At 42.1% G+C, this 17,220-nt stretch overlaps 1 protein-coding gene across 1 annotated transcript in view; it reads left to right on the plus strand.

The window, feature by feature from the left end:
* The first annotated feature begins 8,070 nt into the window (after positions 1–8,070).
* Positions 8,071–17,220, plus strand: part of frmd4a (FERM domain containing 4A) — a 93,977-nt gene continuing 84,827 nt past the window's right edge. The window contains exon 1 of the mRNA XM_068312431.1: positions 8,071–8,196. Coding sequence (XP_068168532.1) covers positions 8,164–8,196 — 33 coding nt within the window. The 5' untranslated portion in view covers positions 8,071–8,163. The remainder of the gene's footprint in view (positions 8,197–17,220) is intronic.

Genomic DNA, 17,220 nt, shown 5'->3' on the forward strand with positions numbered 1-17,220 from the left:
AAACATAAAATGACCATAGGAAACTGATACGAGAATACAGAACACTAGAGATTAATTTCATTGATTAAAAGTGACAATTTTGTTATTATTATAATAGTTGCATGATTGTTCCTTATTTCAACGTGACGGCTGAGTGTGACCAGTTCCCAGAAAGAATGACGTTACTGCCACCAGACATTTAATGGTGGACTGTTGGGAGAGGGAGGATGACTGAAGGGCAGCTGGAGCAGGAGAAAAGAGAAAATTGCCTATTGTAGCTTTCATTCCTTACCTCTAGAGGGAGCTAAAGTCTGCAGAATTAGAACCGGACATAGCCCACTTTTGATTCGGAAATTGTATCTTGTGCTTATCTGTGCTGTGGATGATGTTCCACATATTAGGCTGGAGGCAGTGGGTAACTTGAAGTTGTTTCTTATTCTCGGCCTTTGGATTCCATGTCATCACGTGGTCAGAGCACAGCTGCTTCGTTAAATCATGCAACCCCCGCTGGCCTGCTGGTATGAGGTCAGGAAAGCAGCAAGGAAGTGGAGCCTGTGACTGTAAATGATAACATATGAGGGGCCGTTTAGGACATAATTCAATCTTACTCTTACACACACCATCATACTCACACACTCATTATCAAACTCTCTCTCTCTCTCTCTCTCTCTCTCTCTCTCTCTCTCTCTCTCTCTCTCTCTCTCTCTCTCTCTCTCTCTCTCTCTCTCTCACGCACACACACACACACACACACACACACACACACACACACACACACACACACACACACACACACAGGTTATTCAGGTAATAGTCTGATATAACTGATATCATTGCTGTTGATTTTAAATATTACAAGAGCTTATCACCACTAATCCCCTCTGTGTAACATATTACCCTGCAGACAAATAACCTGACAGCCCATCTAGTATATCATATCCACATCCAATATAACCAAATACTGCAAATTGATTTTGCCTAAAAGGAGTGGTAAACATTATAGGAAATATTTTCAAAACTGCAGTTGTCATATAAATTGCATTATCTGTATATTCGTTATCACATCTGACGTGTTGTTGAGACACACTAGGCTACAAATCAGAATATGGGAACATGATTGGCTTGTCCAATTCTCAGTAAAAATTGCACCCTCATTTTTAGCTTCATATTTCAGTAAAGATGAAATAATACATTTAAATTTACAACCCCATTTTTGTTGCTATGGAAATATCTCGTTCTGGTATCTGGTTTTGATAGCAACGCTTCTATTACTATGTAAATCACAGCATCACTTAACACCGTTTATTGTGCGAGGCCAAAATAGCCTTGCACTTTTATTTTTAAGAAATAAAAAAGAGTCCATTTTTCTTTCTTTTCCCCAGTCTTTTTTACCCTATATAATTTAAGCTCTTGTCATATAATTATATTTTATTCTGAATTATGACTGTGGTGACTAATGAGATTTTTAAGTGCAAATGAAAGGATCTGCTGCTGCATCAGGAATATCATGAACACTAACGCAGTTGGTTAACAGCAGTTTTAGCAATGATAATAGACATTCCTCTGTTTTCCATGTGTGTGATTATCAATGAAAACCGGTTAATAGCACGATTTACTGTCCCTGGTTTTGTATCGTCATTCTTGAAATCACATGCTGAAACAGGAAAGTAATTTCACCTGAGATGAGACAACATCACCTGAGTGACATGTTAATAGATGCATGTTAATGCTACATACTCTCAGACAAGAATTCAATTACAGTCACATCAAAGATCAAAGCTGGTAGCAATGAATAAGAAATGCAAATAATAAATGAATAATGTTCCAGTAAGAAAGACTTTAAAAACGTGACAATCATGGATTAAAGTCAGTGTTTTCATTGTCTGTCCTAATATTGTATCTTCTCCACTGACGGCTGGAGAAGATCAAATTTTGGCAAACAATATATTAATCAGTTTATTATCCCCTGTATTGCTGTTGTAATTTTAAATTCTCATGCTCTGTCTCATGTATTGACTGAATAGAAGAAGCACTTGCAGGTTCTCTGTGTGGGGTTTAGCAGTAGAGGGCAGTGTGTGAGTGGGCAACAGCTCAGAGCTGCTGTAGTTCATGCAGGAGTGTGCATCCATGCTTCAGGCATATGTGTGTGGCTACACAGCATGTGTCAGAAACACAGAAATAGGTCAGTTTCTGCACATGTCTGTGCTTGTATACAAAATCAGGGTGTTACACTTAAAAGCCTGCATTGAAATTGAAATGGGTTTTTTTCATGAATCATTGTTTTGGTTCAATTATGATGATATTAGATTAATCTAGATTTAGCGTGAAAAGATGTTCATGCCAAACAGACATAGCAATCATGCAATTTAACCATGGTCAAATCTCAACCACGCTGTCACACTCTGTGTGTCTATGCTGTCTGCAGAGAAGGCTGGTTGCCCCTGACAACAGTTACCAGGAGACCATTCTGGAATGACGTCATAGCATCAGGCATGCTTGCACCGTGATTAAAAATTCTTTCTCCTTCTGTTGCTGCAGTTCATTCATGCCCAATCTCTGTATAAATCCCTTATGTCCTTCTCCTGCAAACCACTCATCATTACCCTCAACCATCCATCTTTCCCCCTTTCTAATTTTCTCCCTCTCTGCATTTGTGAGATAAGATATTCCTTCCTTAAGCAGTGAGGTGTGGAGAAGAGGGGCTTTCCTCCTGTCCTTAACACCATATGGAAATGTAGGCCAAAGAAGACAATTCTACAGTTCCACAATAGAAATGTACATCTATATATATATGTGTGTGTGTGTGTGTGTGTGTGTGTGTGTGCGTGCGTGCGTGCGTGCGTGCGTGTGTGTGTGTGTGCAGTATGTTTCTTGTGATTGCTGTTTGATTAACTTTAGATTGGATGTCAGACAAATTCCCTCTGGTAACAATCAGCCCAGCTCTCTGCAGCAGGACTCTTGGCTAAGGGAATGGGTTCCCACTCCAATATTTCATAGGAGATCTCAGTGTTAACCATGAGCTGGGTACCAAACTGCAGAAAATTGCACTAAAATCTTGTTGAAAGTTTGTGGAGAAGGGTCAAATCTTTCTTTTTCCTAGTCTTTATATGATAAGTATGAATGCTGCTACAGCAATTTGTGGATTAACACATTTACAGTGAAGCAGTTTCCCTCAAGTCCCCATTAGGAATGATGCTTTTAGATATTTAATGATGATGATAATGTCACTGATTTAGACAGTAATTATCAGTTTTCTTGGTTTATTTATCTAATCTCATAGATGCCTGCCACATTGATCTTTCAATATTATATAACCAGTTGGTCTTGTGCCTCTGAAAACTGCAGATGCTGACATAAAAGATGACATCTATTTCATCAGATTCTACCGCACAAGATTGTACTGCATGCCTTTAGATTCTAGTCTACCTCATTCAACGTTAGTCCACCTCATTAATTTCTAATATCTGTCATCACATTTTATTCTGATCTATCTGATTTTTAGTCTATAATAACAGATTTAATCTATCTCATCACATCCTAGTCTACCTTTTTGCGGTTTACTATATCTCATCAAATTCTAATTTGTCTCTTCCTCGTCTAACATGTGCATCAGTGTGTCTCATCATATTGCATTCCATATCATCATATTGCATTCCAATCTACCTCATCACATCCTAGTCAGTATAATCACATACTAGTCTACCTCATCACATCTACAATATTGACAGTGATTGTTAACAGGCACGCATCTTGTCCGTCCTGCTGCCTCCTGAGTCGATGATATTGGCTTGCATGGAGAAGTCCCTGAGCAGTGTGGGAGAGTCAGCAGCAGTTCCTTCTCTTGTGCCATTGATTTAGCTGTAATGTCGTGACAGGTTTCTACATTGACTAATGGGTCCGTCTGTTCCAAGTCCAAAACCAGGATGCACAAGTAAATATCCTCCCCTTTATTTGTTCTGTTTCCATTACGTTATCTCTGTTATGATTTGCCACACTTCCATTTTAGTCACTTAGGTTGCTGGGCCAGATATGTTTTGATGCAATCTGAAATTCCACTATAGAATATCAAAAATACAACAAAATGAACTGACTGAACAAATGGTGTCTGGCTAATTATACAGCAGCATACTGGAACAGCCAAAATGGCAGATGGGACAAGAGATTAAAAGACAAAAAGGCATCAGGTTGAAGCATGGGGTTGGAGAACTGTAAAAAATAAAAATAAAAAACAGAGCCTCCATGTCTCTTTGTCATGTTGTGATTTAGTTTAATGGATAATCATTGCAATTTATTTCATTGTTTCCCCATGAAGTTACAGTCTGTTTAGCAGTGGCTAATTACCTCAGCCAATTGGATGCCTGTTTTCTGTAGTCTAATTGTAGCCCTCAGTAGAAACACTCAGTAAATTACACACCATTTTCACATTTTTCCCTGCTGTGATTTCAATATATTCACTCAATGCAAGTACTCTTGCTTAAGATGTATGACTGACTTCATGAACCAAAAGGATTTTTGTCCAGAATTAAGTGCCGCAGGATTTTTCATAAAACAAACAAGAAACACAAGGTAATGCAGTGATTCATCAATCCACTCCGAGGTGGTGCCAGTTCAAATCACAAGAGAATCATTTTGGGGTCCAGCTGGACATCAAGACTAGAGTGAAGAGACTCCAATGAGAGGCAATGAGAGGAGGGGATGGGCACACAGGGTGGGTGGGGATGGGTTGAGGGCATTAGTCTGTATATTACACTGTGCACCACACTGTGCAGTATTGTGCTGTGATTGTAGTTATCACCCCCTATGTCCCATCCACTCATGGATGGATGGAGCCATGGCTATGTGCAGGTTTTACCGTGGCTGAGAAAGGTTGGAATGAATTGTGTTTAATGTGTACTTGTGTTTCAACGTGGGATTTGCTGACAGGTTAACATTCACTGTCAACTATAATGCGACTATAGTGATGTACAGAATAGGGCTGTATGTCACTGTGGCTTGTGAGACACATCAAGTCTAGCGTAAAAGAAAACGGAACATTTTCTTTTTTTCAGCTTGAATCATCTATTTACACTGATCGAAATACATTTTTGACTGACCACATCAAAGTTTGTAATATGTCCAGGCAACAGTAGAAAAAGAGATGGTAACCTCCATCCAGGCAGCATACATGGAGCATCCTGGGAATTGCGGTAAGCTTGGTTTATTTATTGGCCAAATTTAGGAGACTATCGTGGGTCTACTGCTGCTCTGTGGTCAGAGGTCGACTCAGGAATGGTGTTTTAACTTCCTCCACACTGCAGTTTGTGTGTGTGTGTGTGTGCTGTGATACAATATTTAGTCAGACGGTGATGTTCTATGTGAAGTAGTAAATCGTCCGATGAAGTGGGCGATTGTTTTCCTGTGGGAAAGCTTCTGATTAAACATGTTTCATAACCAGGAACCCCGTTTATGGTTGGACTTAAATAGATGTTAATTCACAAGTAAACCCCTGAAACACATTGTGGTTCATAGCATGATTTATCTTATATTTAGAATGGCAAAAAGTGCAAATAAAATCAGAACAGAGCCAAACTGTCAAACTCAAGTGGAAATAAAATTACATTTACCATGAGGCATTCTGTTATTTTCTTTCTACACTTAGTCGTTGTGACAAAACATTGATCAGTTTAACGTATTGGCACACAAACACATACACCACTGAGGCCATGCCTACTGCAGTGGGAATGTTATTGATTTTGTCCACACATTGTTGAGCTAAGATGTGTGTGTTGTCCAGGGCAGGCTGCGATCAATGCGGTTATGTGACAATGGGTTCCACTCTACCTACTCTTTCACAACAGCAGTGCCTATGCGATAGCTGAGCAGTCACTCTACATTTTCATCTTGGTTGTACCAATCAATCAGAAAACCATTGGCCATTGTATTTAAATGCATGTAAACATGTAGTTTAATTGATTGGTATAGATTAATGAAATGTATTATTTTAGCTTAGTTTATATAATTAATTATTACTACATATTACTACAATAATAATAATAATTATTATTATTATTATTATTATTGGTTTTGTATACTATATATAAAAATAAATTATTAGTAAAACACAATTATAATAATAATGATGTTTCAATTATATATAACGAATTGTTATTGTTATTAGTAGTGGCAGTGGCAGTTGTGAGAGCTCTAATAGTGGTGCTAATCTTAGAATAATAATAATAGTAATAATAATAATAATGGTAATAATAGTAGTAGTGATAATAATAATAATCACAACAACAATAATAATAATAATAATAATAATAATAATAATAATAATAATAATAATAATAATAATAATCACAATAATACATAAACGCCAGCAGTGGGATCCACAGCCATAATTTCCTTTGCATTTAAGTTACTCAAGTGATTTTTTCATCCTATCCATGGTAATACAGAGATGCCATCTTAATCATACTTGCAATAGAAAGGCAGTGAGACCAACACACACACATGCACGCACGCACGCACACACACACACACACACACACACACACACACGCACACACAGAGAGAGAGAGAGAGAGAGAGAGAGAGAGAGAGAGAGAGAGAGAGAGAGAGAGAGAGAGAGAGCACTTTAGCTGTGAGGTTTGTACAGACAGAGCCATCTGTATCCTCTGCTCTGTAGATACAAACCACTGCAAGTGACAAAGGCAGCAGGCAGAGCAATGCAGAGGTTTTATTTATTTATTTCACTTTGTAATGGTCTACCTGCTTTTCCACACCCCCACAAAAGGCCATGTTGTTGCCATGGCAACGGAAAGATGCAGCTTGGAGCAAAGGGGGTCATTTTGCCCATTTGAAAGAAAACACATTAGCACACAATAGAGATGAACAGCGCAAACACGCATACACACACGGACACACACACACACACACACACACACAGAAACACACGCACGCACACACACACGCACACACACACACACACGCACACACACACACACGCACACACACACACACACACACACACACACACACACACACACACACACACACACACACACACACAGATACGGTCCCTCCATTGCATGTAACACATTTGGGGAGGGGAAGGATGTGCATTAAACTCCAACACGCAGCCCTGTGATATGCCAAATGACCTGTTACATGTTATGGCTTCTTTCAGATTATGCTACAGCTGTTGCTTCTGAGCATGGTTATGTGCAGGAAGTAGTTTTTGTGATTGAGAGGGTGACTCATGTCTTGTCTATTAAGAGAATAGAGGGTGATCAGGTTGCTAGGCAGTTAAGAGCCACTATTGTCTGAAGGGACAATAGTGGCCCAGAGTGCCCTGTCTTCTTTCTCTCTGTGTCTTAGGCTTCCTTTCTCCCACTCTTTCACACACAAACACACATGGTAAATGTACATTTTGCGAGACCCCACCTCCTCCTTTCCCAGCTTGGGGCTTGGGCGGGAACACGGAGTTGACAGTGAACAGGGGGACAGAAAGGAAAAAAGCGTTGTAAGAAGCTGAGATGGTGAGAAAGGACAGAGAGAGGGACAGGAGAGTGTAAGCAGAGGGAGAGCTGTCACATGGGAGCCGTACCATGGTAAAAAAAAAAAAAAAAAAGACCTGCAATCATTTGCCACATTGAAGGGAACAAATGTAGCTGCAGGCAGTGAAACTGAGAGAGAAGGGGACAGGCAGAGAGAGAGTGTGAGAACGAGAAGCCAAGGAGACAGACACAGAAGAAGCTTCCATGGACATTGTATATTAGTACCACAGTGATTTGTGGGAGAGATCACACATCAACTGACAGGTCGGCGGAAGAAGAAGCACTGGGAGTTTGGCACTGCCCTCGCCTCCTGCTGCCTGCTGCGTGGTTGTCTGTGTGTGTGTGTGTGTGTGTGTGTGTGTGTGTGTGTGTGTGTGTGTGTGTGTGTGTGTGTGTGTGTGTGTGTGTGCGTTTGTTTGTATGTGTGTGTGTGTGTGTGCCAGTGCTCACACTCACACACGCACACACACACAGACTCTCTGTGTGCCTGCCAGTGCAGTGGGCTTTCTGGGTGGGTAGGGAGCAGCGTTGTAGAGATGTTCGCTCTGAGGATGAGACAGCGTTTCTAACAGGATCTATTTGGACTGGGATAATACACTAACACAGCTGAGGGGATCCAAGTCCACTGGAACCAACCAAATTAGCCATGGAGGGACTGCTGTCTCCAATGAGGACGCGGGTAGGTTACCATGTGGCATTAGAGGGCATCTCAACTACCTTGTCGTGATCTAGAATCCATGCACGCTAGAATGGCATACGAAGATACAGGATATCTTTCGAGCTAATTGACTGACTCTTGTGATGCTCTTAAAATATTTAAGTGTTGCAGAAAACTGAAATACAGGTAGAATTTTCATGTTTGTGTGCAGGTGCATGTGTGTGTGTATTTGGGTCTGTGTATGTGTCCATGTACGGATTAACAAGAGGATGCTTTGAAAGAATGACTCAGTGTTTCAGAGTGGTGCCTATCTCTCTTCAGTACAAACCACTGGCCTCTGGATTTAGAATAGAGAATGACAAATGTGCAAGGCAACAACTGGCTAGTTTGTACAGTGAAATGTCTGAAAGCACCAATTCATTATTGTTGTTGTTGTTATTGGCTTTTTGCATTATACAGTCATGTCTCTGTTTCACAGAACTTAAGGTCTGTTTCTGTGCCACAGAAAAGACAAATGTGTGTGTGTGTGTGTGTGTGTGTGTGTGTGTGTGTGTGTGTGTGTGTGTGTGTGTGTGTGTGTGTGTGTGTGTGTGTGTGTGTGTGTGTGTGTGTGTGTGTTATTGTAAAATACTATGTGCTATTTATCTGTCCACATCCACATCCTTAGAGTGTGGATTTGCATCCTTGGAGTGAATCCAACACAATCCAGTGGACTGCATTAGATTCTTTCTCCTAGTTGAGATTTCAAATACAATCATTTTGATTAATTTTATGTCTTCAAGGTATGGAATGATAAGGGTAGAGTGTGTCTTATGTACAAGAGGAAGCGTTTGCAAGCACGGCAATGCAAAGATATTATTTCATTATTAATATTTATGAAAATAATGATTGCAGTGTGATTTTCAATTTCTGAATGCTGCAGTGATAACTTGACATTAAACTATCATGGACTCAAATATTAAATATATATACAGTACACATTAACATCATCACAAAATATTATCCTCTGAGCATTTTTTTGTGTCTACTGTTTCTGATGCCTTTATTCCCTTCTGTCTGCCTCTTCCTCAGAGGACAGAGGTGATTTAGCAAACTGGTTCTCCCTTTTACTCTCCCAAATCCCTTCCCCCTTCATACTCCCACTGGTACAGACCTGTACCACCAAAACTACATTTTAGACCTGTCATCCTCCACCTATGTGCAGAAATATGCAATAATAGTTGTTTTAATCATATTCCAAAACAGAAGATAAGCTCAAATGCATATGCTGACTCCCACAGAAACCTCAACTTTCAAGTATAATGCCAGGGTTAAGCCACAGGGATGACCTGATGGTGTTGTCACACACGAATACCCCCGTCTGCTCACCTCTACTCCCACATCTTTATAGCTCTCCCATCTTCTCTTCATTTCATTGAACCTCTGCCCCATTTTTCTGCCTGGGAATAGTAGAGCACACCCTCCCTTTTGCATTTAAGCTAACAGTGCCTATCTATACTTACCTTTCCCTGCTTGTCTGCCCAACTGTCTGTTTGTCTGTGCCTGTCTGTTTGTCTATGTGACTGCCTGCCTGTCTGCCTGCCTGCCCCTGGCTGTGTCTTTGGCAGCTATTATGAGCGCTGTAATTGGTATTCACAGATCTGTCCATGATCTAATCCAAAGAGAAGTCTTGGGGCTGGTTGGAGACAGATTTGGCTTCCAAATAAGTGGCACGGAATCAAGCCCACTACATTTTTTGTTGTCTGCCACCATGAGCAGATTTGCTAAAGAGCCGTGGGGATCGCTTGGGTTGACTGAATGACTTGCATTTATCTGCATCAACCACATTGAGCTTCACATACACCACAGTAGTTACCGATATGATGTTTGGCATTAAAGTCACTTAAATAGATTTATCTGAATGAATGAACCACGAGAGTGAGCCAGTGCAAATGTCTTTTAAAGTTTAGGCTGTTAGATCTCAGATATATTTGTAAACAGCAGAATAATCTGAGGTGCATACTTTTAAAATCATCTGTTGCAAACACCAGAAAATTATTTAAATTACATTTAATCATTATTATCACCTCTAAGCCTTGCTTGGAGGACGCACAAAAGTTGAGGTCAACCTCAAGGTAGTATAAAGGGAATAGCACAGCCTATAAAAGCTACACAACTCCATTGTTTGCTCATAGTAGTACAACTGTGAGGACTATCCAAGATTCACTCTTCTTATTCTTCTATTCTTTATTTGGGATGACAGTAATGTGCGGTGAAGCAGGAAAACAAAATTGAAATAAAATCATCAGTGAGCTGTGTACAAATGTCTGTGTGTGTGTGGGGGGGGGTCTCCTTGTGCAGTTATATGCAGCACAACAGAGAAGCAGGTTGACACAAACACACAGCCTGTAGACAGTGAGCAAAGAAGTACTGAGGGAATCTTAGACAATGTCAATTTGTTCTCTTGAGCATCCATAAACTTTGTTAAAACACATTCACCATTTTATCATTTCTGTCTTTGCATTTCTAATATGATGTTAAAGTTTCATGGTTGATTCAATCAGAACTTTTCTGATTCACACATCATTGCACATAATTTTCGCATCTTCCTTCAGCTTAACTGTGCACATTATCTACTTTTTATCTTTTGAAGGCATGAACACACTCACAGAATACGAAGGGGAAATTTTAAGTTCCCTGCTGGTATCCCCACTAGTACGTAATATATGCATATAGGTCAGTAGAACAAGGAGCTCTAGCTTCGTAGAAATCTTCCTCTTGAGAACATGTATGCTGTTTTGACACGCACATCACTTTGTGTGTGTGTGTGTGTGTGTGTGTGTGTGTGTGTGTGTGCGTGCGTGCGTGCGTGCGTGCGTGCGTGCGTGTGTGTGTGTGTGTCTGTGTGTGTGTGTGTGTGTGTATGATTGCATGAGTTCTCCATCTAACTCTTCCCATGTGTTGGTGGATCAATAGGGAGTAGTTATCAGGAGATTAGCTCTGTCAATCCTTTATCAGTAATGAGAAACTCCTCTTCATCACTTCACTGTCCCGCTTCCCTCATGTCACTTATCTGCTAGCTGACTCTCTTTTTCAGCACAGTGCCTCTCTTGCCCCCTTCCTCTTTCTCTTCAGGTCAAAAGCATGGATCTGCATGTGGGTCTGTGTATCCAGCTGCCCATAACAGATGGGGCCATTAGAGGAATGGACAAAAACTTGGACAGATATGTACGGGTCCCCCAACCAAATATTTACTTCATCACACACACACACACACACACACACACACACACACACACACACACACACACACACACACACACACACACACACACACACACACACACAGGCGCGCGCATGCGTATGCACGATACCAGGTACACTTTTCCTAGTCTGTTGTTGCTTACTACCACATCCAGATATGCAAATCATCACAAACAGAGCAGCTTGACATTAGCCTGGCTCATCATTCTCCCTCTAAACCCCGGGATCCTTACAAGTCCTTGGTACCACATTTACTTTGCCTCCAGCTTCACCCATTCCTTCAGTCCTTTCTTCCACCATCTTTCCACCTGGCTCATAAGCAGACAAGCAGCTGTCAGGATGGTTAAGGTCAGGCATGGGAGAAAGGACAAGTGGCCAAAAGGGAAATGCCCAGACTTCCATTCCTCAAGCCGACCGCCTAGCTACTCAGATGATAATCATCAGGAGAGAAAGGCAGGGCAGAGGGGATTTGTAGCACAAGGTGTGATTGCGTTTGGAAAGCACTCTGACGTGGCACACGTACACTCCTCTCTCTCTCTCTCTCTCTCTCTCTCTCTCTCTCTCTCTCTCTCTCTCTCTCTCTCTCTCTCTCTCTCTCTCTCTCTCTCTCTCTCACGGACCTAAATACACACTGAGTGTGCATGTAGTCAATGCACAGGAGGACGACTGTTATATTGAAAGGTCAAAAGTAAAAAGGAAGGGGTGCAGTTGGGCGCATGCTGCATACACACACACACACACACACACACACACACACACACACACACACACACACACACACACACACACACACACACATCTCTACTAGCAATGCAGCTGTAAATTTACTTTGATAGAAATTAAAAGCAATCACAAGCAGTTCATGTATTTTTGCAATTTGGCTACAATAGGGATGCATTCATTATTTGGTTTTGATATGAAGTGAAATGAAAAAAGATATAATAATATTTATTGACTTCTGAAATTCTAAATCACTACATGGAAAACGTTTATCCCAAATTATCCAGAGAAGAATTACATTCCCACTGGGGCATATATCTATGCATTGAGGATGTATAGGGAGACGGAACTGTTACTTTTCTCTGTAAGATCAAATCAGTGGGATATCTTGTACAGAGAGAGTGATCCCTCCATTGTTTCTGTTTGAAGGTTTTTCTCTGTGTTGAAAATCTACACTCTCTCTGTTTGAAGATCCAGCACTGCAAGTCAGCGATGTACCATAATTTTGTGTGTGTGTGTGTGTGTGTTTATGTGTGTGTTTATGTGTGTGCATGTGAGCATGCCCTGCTGTTAAGCATGTCAAATGCACTCTTGTCCCCTTGAAGAGGCCCAAAAGATGAGATCAATCATGGAGCAATTGAACAACAAGAGGAGCAGTGATGCACTTAATGTTATGTGTTGCCAGGGAAACGCAGGGAGCAAATTTTCCACTTCATTGGTTGCTATTAGTCTGCAGGCATTTTTAAGTTTATAACCAAGATAGGCATCTTAAAGATAGGGGGAAGATTTGATAGTAGACACAGGGAAACTCAAAGATTTTATGATGACAAATTAATCTGAACACCTTGCCTAAGTTACATGCATTTGTGTTTGTGTGTTAGTGGTGAAGCTGGGTACATTAGATTAAAGAGCCTTGAGCAGTCCTATTATGTATATTGACTCACAGAATGGATAGTCCCATGAGAGATTTCCCTGTGCTGCTTTTAGCCTTCAGACAATCAGAATGGCAATTACGCCCTCCTATATATAAGAATGTAATCACACACACACACACACGCACGCACGCACGCACGCACACACACACACACACACACAAACACACACACACACACACATATGCCTTTGATGAACGATCTCAGGATCAGTTGTGTCACCCCTGCAACAAAGGGTGACCCTGCATTAAACAGGTATCATACATCACCCTATCAGTAGATCTATAAAGCACTGATAATTTTATGCAGACAGAAGAGTTTTCATCCTCCTCTCCGTCCAGTACCTGCTATTATCTAATCTCTTCCACTCACATGTAGTTCAGCATTTCCTCCACACGCCATTCTGCAATTTTCACCTTAACCCCATATCGATGACTCACAATTTGTAACCAGTGTCTTTCCTGTGTCTCTTTGTGTCTCCATAAGCAACATTATTTCCATCACTGCATGTCCCCTGTGTGCTAACATAATCTCTGAACATGAGCAGAAAGAAAGGTAGCTGCAGTCAACAGAGGAAATCCACAAATTTGATTGGTTGGCCTACAACTGGACAGGTGACAAGACCGTCTTGAAGGCAGAAAGAGAGAGCTGCATTGTTGTTTATGCTCCAGCACTCTAAACTCTAATTAATGATTTACAGACACATCGGCTAATATATACAGTATATAAATTAAATGTCCCTCTCACCCTTTCAGGGTGGTATCTGTGTGTCATCCTCAAGCTCGGGTCCTCTACCAGAGGCCTGGGAGTCTGAGGGTTCTGCGCAGTATCTTAGCTGTTCCTAGGACTGCGCTCTTCTGGACTGAGGCTTCAGATGTTGTTCCAGGAATCTGCTGGAGCCACTCTTCCAGTTTGGGGGTCACTGCCCCAAGTGCTCCTACTACCACGGGGACCACATTAACCTTAACCTTCCACATCTGTTCCAGCTGTTCTTTCAACCCTTGATATTTCTCAATCTTTTCGTGTTCCTTCTTAATGTTGGCATCAGCTGGAATCGCCACATCTATCACCACTGCTCTCTTCTGCTCTTTGTCCATCACCACTATGTCCGGTTTGTTAGCCAGTAGCTGTTTGTCGGTCTGGAAGCTGAAGTCCCACAGGATCTTAGCCTTGCCGTTCTCAACCACCTTCGGTGGTATGTCCCATTGGGATTTGGGTACTTCTAGTCCATACCGGGTACAGATGTTCCTGTACACTATCACAGCTACTTGGTTGTGCCTTTCCATGTATGCTGAGCTGGCGAGCATCTTACACCCTGCTACCACATGCTGGACTGACTCTGGGGCTTCTTTACAGAGCCTGCACCTTGGGTCAGATCTACTGTGGTAGATACTGGCCTCTATTGCCCTTGTACTTAGGGCCTGTTCTTGTGCTGCCATGATCAGTGCCTCTGTGCTGTCTGTCAGTCCAGCTTTATTCAGCCATTGGTAGGTCTTCTTGATATCAGCCACTTCCTCTATCTGACGGTGGTACATGCCGTGTAGGGGCTTGTCCCTCCATGTTGTCTCCTCCTCCTCCTCTTCCTCCTCAGGCTTCTGCTGTCTAAGGCATTCACTGAGCAGTTCATCTGTTGGGGCCATCTTCCTGATGTACTGTTGGATTTTTGATGTCTCATCCTGGACAGTGGCCCTGATGCTCACTAGTCCTCGGCCTCCCTCTTTCCGCTTAGTGTACAGCCTCAGGATGCTGGACTTGGGGTGAAACCCTCCATGCATGGTGAGGATCTTTCTAGTCTTGATATCTGTGGCTTCTATCTCCTCCTTTGGCCAGCTTATGATCCCAGCGGGGTATCTGATGACCGGCAGTGCATACATGTTGATGGCTCGGACCTTGTTCTTGCCATTCAGCTGACTTCTCAGGACTTGCCTTACTCTCTGGAGGTATTTGGCTGTGGATGACTTCCTTGCGGCCTCCTCATGGTTGCCATTAGCCTGTGGGATTCCAAGGTATTTGTAGCTGTCCTTGATGTCTTCTATCCTGCCCCCTGGTAGGTTGACCCCTTCAGTTCATATATATGACCCCTTCAGTTCATATATATATATATATATATATATATATATATATATATATATATATATATATATATATATATATATATATATACATTTATACATATATACTATATATACTAGTGCTGTCAGGCGATTAAAAAATTCACCTAATTAATTACAGGATTTCTAATTAATTAATCTAATTAATCACATTTTAATCTCATTTTAATCTCATACCGTGTCAGTTGCTAGGGAACCAGGGCAATCTGATGAGAAGTGGGTTACTGGAACAAGACATACATTGACAAGGATGGAGAATACGGAGTTGTTGGAATGCTACTACATGAGTAATCCCAGAAAAGGGATATATGGGGCAGATGTGGGACCAATGGATGCTTCGAAACCCACAATAAAGGCTAACAAAAAAACAGCTGTTAGCCCAGTGTTCCAAATCCGTAACTGAAAACTGCTATCATAACTATAGATCGATGAAATACTATAACAATGCTATGGCAAGGGGGAGCCAGGACGCCAGGTCAGCGGGGGGATTTCAGCACCCGACCCCACAAGCCCCAAGAGACATAGACAGCCTCAATACAAGAGCTGCTGACCTGAGAAGGAAGATCGTGACCCAAATGGAAACCTGGAGCCTCCGACAAATACCAAAGCTAAGTTGTCAGGTACCTTCAGAAGATCTGCTAGAAGATCTGAATGCTGCGATAAGAACCATACCTACAGGGAACATAACTGAAACCAATAAGCTGATTCACATTACAGCAACAGTAATCCTCGAAATGCTGGGATATAAGATCAACGCAGGGCATAACAAACAATACCCTCCATGGAAGAGACGGTTAGAGGCCAAGATAAAGGCGACACGGAGAGAAGTAAGCAAGCTAGCCAAGCTGCATAAAGGGAACATGGTGAATAAAGGGGTACCCAGGAAACAGAGCAAGCTCTCCATACCTGAAGCACTCGAAATGCCAAACAGAGACTAACGGCCCTGGTTACCCGACTGAAGAGATACACCAAGGAGATAGAGGCCAGGAGAGTAAACAAGACCTTCTCCACTTAACCAGCAAAGGTGTACTCTCAGTGGCAAGGAAATAGCATCCGGTCAGACCCACCAAGAGCTGAGTTGGAGAAATACTGGAGTGGACCTGAGAACTGACCACAGCTGCCTGGAGACTAACTCCAAGCCAATTGCCCAAGTTAACATCAAGTGCAGCATATACCAAGGGGATGCACTATCACCACTGCTGTTCTGCATAGGCCTGAACCCCCTCAGTCACAAGCGGGACAACAATCAGCCGTCTCCTCTACATGGATGACATCAAGCTGTATGCCAGGAATGAGCTAGAAATTGACTCACTGATCCACACCACCAGGATCTACAGCGACGACATAGGGATGTCATTTGGATTAGACAAATGTGGCCGGGTGGTATCAAGAAGAGGCAAGATGATCAGAACCGAAGGGGTTGACCTACCAGGGGGCAGGATAGAAGATATCAAGGACAGCTACAAATACCTTGGAATCCCACAGGCTAATGGCAATCATGAGGAGGCCGCAAGGAAGTGAAAGCCAAATACCTCCAGAGAGGCAAGTCCCGAGAAGTCAGCTAAATGGCAAGAACAAGGTCCAAGCCATCAACATGTATGCACTGCCAATCATCAGATACCCTGCTAGAGGAGGAGATAGAAGCCACAGATATTAAGACTAGAAAGCTCCTCACCATGCATGGAGGTTTTCACCCCAAGACCAGCACCCTGAGGCTGTACACTAAGCGGAAAGAGGGAGGCCGAGGACTAGTGAGCATCAGGGCCATTGTCCAGGATGAAACATCGAAAATCCAACAGTACATCAGGAAGATGGCCCAAACAGATTAACTGCTCAATGAATGCCTTAGACAACAGAAACATGAGGAGGAAGAGGAGGAGGAGGAGACAACATGGAGGGACAAGCCCATACACGGCATGTACCACCGTCAGATAGAGGAAGTGGCTGATATCAAGAAGACCTGCCAATGGCTGAATAAAGCTGGACTGACAGACAGCACAGAGGCACTGATCATGGCAGCACAAGAACAGGCCCTAAGT

Source organism: Antennarius striatus, chromosome 4, assembly GCF_040054535.1.
Source record: "Antennarius striatus isolate MH-2024 chromosome 4, ASM4005453v1, whole genome shotgun sequence".
Lineage (NCBI taxonomy): Eukaryota > Metazoa > Chordata > Actinopteri > Lophiiformes > Antennariidae > Antennarius > Antennarius striatus.